The sequence below is a fragment of the Etheostoma spectabile genome, chromosome 7, assembly GCF_008692095.1.
Source record: "Etheostoma spectabile isolate EspeVRDwgs_2016 chromosome 7, UIUC_Espe_1.0, whole genome shotgun sequence".
Taxonomy (NCBI): domain Eukaryota; kingdom Metazoa; phylum Chordata; class Actinopteri; order Perciformes; family Percidae; genus Etheostoma; species Etheostoma spectabile.
In genome coordinates this window covers 20,992,341-20,996,313 of record NC_045739.1, presented here as the reverse complement: position 1 = coordinate 20,996,313, position 3,973 = coordinate 20,992,341, and the positions used below count along the sequence as shown (strand labels likewise).

Sequence of the window (3,973 nt, the reverse complement as noted above, 5' to 3'; positions counted from 1 at the left end):
CCCCCCCACACACCAGCCTAGTAATACTGGCTGAGCAACATCGCCTTTGCTTTGGCGCCCCCCATAGGAGGGAAGCTGCATTTTTTACAACTCAAAGTTTGTAAACAAAGTCACATGTCCGCTTCCCCTCCCACACACACACACGCACGCACACACAGACCGCGCCTGTCACGCTTCCTGGCACCTGAGCTCAGATAAAAGCCTCAGATACAGCTCAGCTTTACATTTGCCATTTATCCCCATCTGCATTGCAATTTTTTGTTTTTATCAATTTGACTCGAGAATACAATCAGTCAGTGCTTTGCTATATCTGATAATTGTGTTGATTTGTGCATTATTGTTAAATGAGATTACAGTTTAAAAAAAAAAAAATTCTTCTTTTCTCCCACCTGACAGGCACAAGAGTGTACAGCCCACCGGAGTGGATCAAATATCATCGCTATCATGGACGCTCTGCCACAGTTTGGTCCCTGGGTGTCTTGCTGTATGACATGGTGTGCGGGGACATTCCATTTGAACACGATGAGGAGATCACAAGAGGGCAGGTCCTTTTCCGGAGAAGAATCTCCACAGGTAAATTCACATTGCAATGATACACGTTCTAGCTTTTTCGTGACAGCCAGGTGTGCAATATTTCACGCTCCTAGTTTATTGCTCCAGACTTATTGGTTGTCCTTGCCCTGTCCTCCTCCAGAATGCCAGCAGCTGATCAAGTGGTGTCTGTCTGTGCGGCCAGCTGACCGCCCATCCTTCGAGGACATCATCAATCACTCGTGGATGCAGAGCACGTCCTCCTCTGTAGTCCCATCCACGGTGCAGACAGAGAAGACGACCACAGAGATCAGGCTCCACAGCATCAGCCACGAGCCCACAGCCTTCACACCCACCCCCGTGGCTGTGGCTCGGTGATGGAGGCAAACAGGGCTGCTCTGGTCTGAACTGGACTGCACTGACCTAAGAGGCTATTACAAAAGACTTATGTAACCGACTTGAAGCAGAGAGGAGGGGGGCATCCAGACACTGGTGAGAGCAACGTGTAAAGGACTAAGGACAGAGAAAAAAAACAGGTCATGACAAACCATCATGTCTGTTTTCAACATGGCAGGCCTGACCCTCTCCACCCCGACTACTTGATCTTCCCAGCCGTTGACTCTTGTCAATGTGAGAACATCATCCTCGCTGGATCTACACAATGAGTGTTTATCAGTCCGTAGGAGGGCATGCTCTGTATGCACAGACACCTGCGTTGGGCACATACAGTACACACACTCGCTGTTCTGCTGGATGAACAGTCTGCGTTACGTAAGGTCCCGCTGCACTGTACGCTGCTCCCTCTCCCTCTGTTCTCTCTGTCGCAGCAGGATGGGAAGAGAGAGGCGTTGGCAAAGCACGATTCTCAAACAAAAAAGTGCCTTCTGTGAGATTGTTGGAGGACCCTGAAAATACTTGAATTTGTGAAAGCAAATAAGGCTTGTCTTCTCAGAGACATTTTTGCTCCTTACTCTGTACAAGGCTTTATATTGTTCATTGCTGTTTTGTTTTCCTCTCATGGGCCTAGATCAGTAAAGCCTATGTCATTTACAGCCATTGCTATCACTACGTCTAGTACTCCAATGTCATTAGCAACCAGACAACCTCATAGCTTCGGCAGCCAGCCTGTGCAAACGAATCATAAAAAAGAAAACACTGGACTTACCTCACTCTATTTACTACAGCATCCACCTCTACTCTACAACCTCCACTTCCTCTTCTTCTCTTGTTGTACTGAATACAACACAAGATTCACATCCACCGGAATGCACACCACAATGCACACCTAACCATACCAAAATACAACATCCTCTGCTCTTCACTTTTCAATTTATTTTTTTTATGTTTAAACAGTGCCTCACACAGGTCTTAAAATTCGGTGGGGACAAGAATTGTAAATAATAATGATATTTATTATTGTTGTGACTTCCTTCTCACACTCAATGAGCGCAGAATTTATTTATTTATTTATGAGAGAATTTCGGCTGTTTATGTATTTCATTCCACAGTCACAGAAGGGCCCGCAGATTATTTAAAAGACAAACAAAGATCAGATGAATTTTTTCTAAACCATATTTATGGCTTGAAATTTGAAAAGAGCAGATGTGTTTGTGTGTATGTTTGTGTATGTAATGTACATATTGTGTAAATAGTCCTAAAAGCACTTCCATCTTAATGTATCTAAACATTGAACGTCTACTGATGGTAACTGGTTTTGTTACGCTGTTGTCTGCTGGGTGAGCAAATGAATTTTGTGCGTGTGTGTGTGCGTGTGCGAGAATGTCATGTTTGTGTGTGAGATGTGACAATGAGAAAACTTCTGGTTTGAATGCAGCTTGGATTGTTTTTTCATCCATTCAAATTAGAATTGTAAATTATGTTAGAAACTATTTTTATACAATTTCAATAAATATTTTTTTAACAATGACATTGACTCCTTTGTATTGCCTCAAGTAACAGTATGTATCATGTGTCAGAGAAAAACAAAACCTGTGCTATGATAGAATTTATTTATAACCCAAAAAACTTTCAACTGCAGTACTATAGAATTTACTAGGTCAGAAGGTCATACTATTTTCAAGGCAGGTTTCCTGTTTGACACCTCTGTAGAAAAGCAGCAAATCCGGAGAACAGATGAAAAGATAAGAGAAGACAGGCAGGCAGAAGGCAGATGGCAACAAACAAGGGTCAGGGTACTAACATTTTAAAGAAAACAACTTCAAAACATTTCCAGAATTGACTTTCTACTACAAACCGATACTTAAGAATGGAAAACAGCACGGACGTCATTATTGATATTGAATAATTGTTCATTCATACAGCACTTAGATTTGTATTTGTCAGAGACGGTACTAGATATTGAAGAGTTATTATCCAGTTGAGGTGCACAATTCCGAAAATGTCACGATTCAAAATTGATATTTAGGCTCAAGATTCTATTGAAAATTGATTTTCACTTCAAAATGATTCTCAATTAAAAAAGCCGTTCACAGTATGTACATGTAGTTACTTTTCCCATGTCATAGTATACATGTCATTACTAACCAAAAATTATAAAATCAATTACAAATTGATTTTTGGAATTCAATGAATCGATTTTGACTCGGTAGAGCTTGAATTGATTCATGAATGTGAATCGTTTTTTTTTTTGCACAGCCCTATTATCCTGATATAAGTTGGATCTTGTCATGGAGATCTGACATGGGTAAATATAAGCATTAACCCAATGAGTTATTTCCAAATATACACATGCAGGAACAGAGGACAGTGCACATGCTCATCCCACAGAGCGAAATTAGCCATGCAGTACCGGGATTTCAGCTTTGTTAAACCACTGCTAAGGGTTTGAATAGAAAGGTCTCAAATATGGTAAATATTTATAAAAAAGGGAAAACTTATGAACGGGCAACACCGATTCTGAAAATAAACAACTACACACGTTTCACACTTTGTTAAGTAAAAGGACTTGCGTACTTCTTACAGCCTCAGGTTTAAGCTATGAAGTAGTCTGACATTGCCAGACCTTCCTCCACAGTGCTGCAGAGGAGGGTTTGGTCTGAGATGGAGGAGAATTGTGCTACTGGTTTATTGGCATTTCTTTAACCCTTGTGTTGTCCTCTGGTCAAATTGACCCGTTTCAAAGTGTTTCATATCTGAAATATGGATTTCTTTCAACCATTTGCCCAAAATAACATGGATGATTCCATACATTCTTCAGGTAAAATTAAGGATTACTTTCATTGAATGTTTTGGATGTTTTATTTAATCTTATAGCATTTGAATTCTTTTTTTCTTTTTTTTGGTTTCAAAACCGTATCCGGACTAAACTTACTTAGACATATACCCATCTGTGATCCTATTTCAAAATAAATGCCTTTCATAACTTATGTATAATTCAATATAAATGAGGTTTGTTGACCATGAATTCCAAGAATAAGTGTAA

The 3,973-nt window shown here is 40.3% G+C and overlaps 1 protein-coding gene across 1 annotated transcript in view; it reads left to right on the top strand.

The window, feature by feature from the left end:
• pim1 (Pim-1 proto-oncogene, serine/threonine kinase) overlaps window positions 1-2,458 on the top strand; it is a 4,156-nt gene extending 1,698 nt beyond the window's left edge. Inside the window, exons 5-6 of the mRNA XM_032519800.1 lie at window positions 397-573; window positions 695-2,458. Coding sequence (XP_032375691.1) covers window positions 397-573; window positions 695-909 — 392 coding nt within the window. The 3' untranslated portion in view covers window positions 910-2,458. The remainder of the gene's footprint in view (window positions 1-396; window positions 574-694) is intronic.
• Window positions 2,459-3,973: the final 1,515 nt, after the last annotated feature.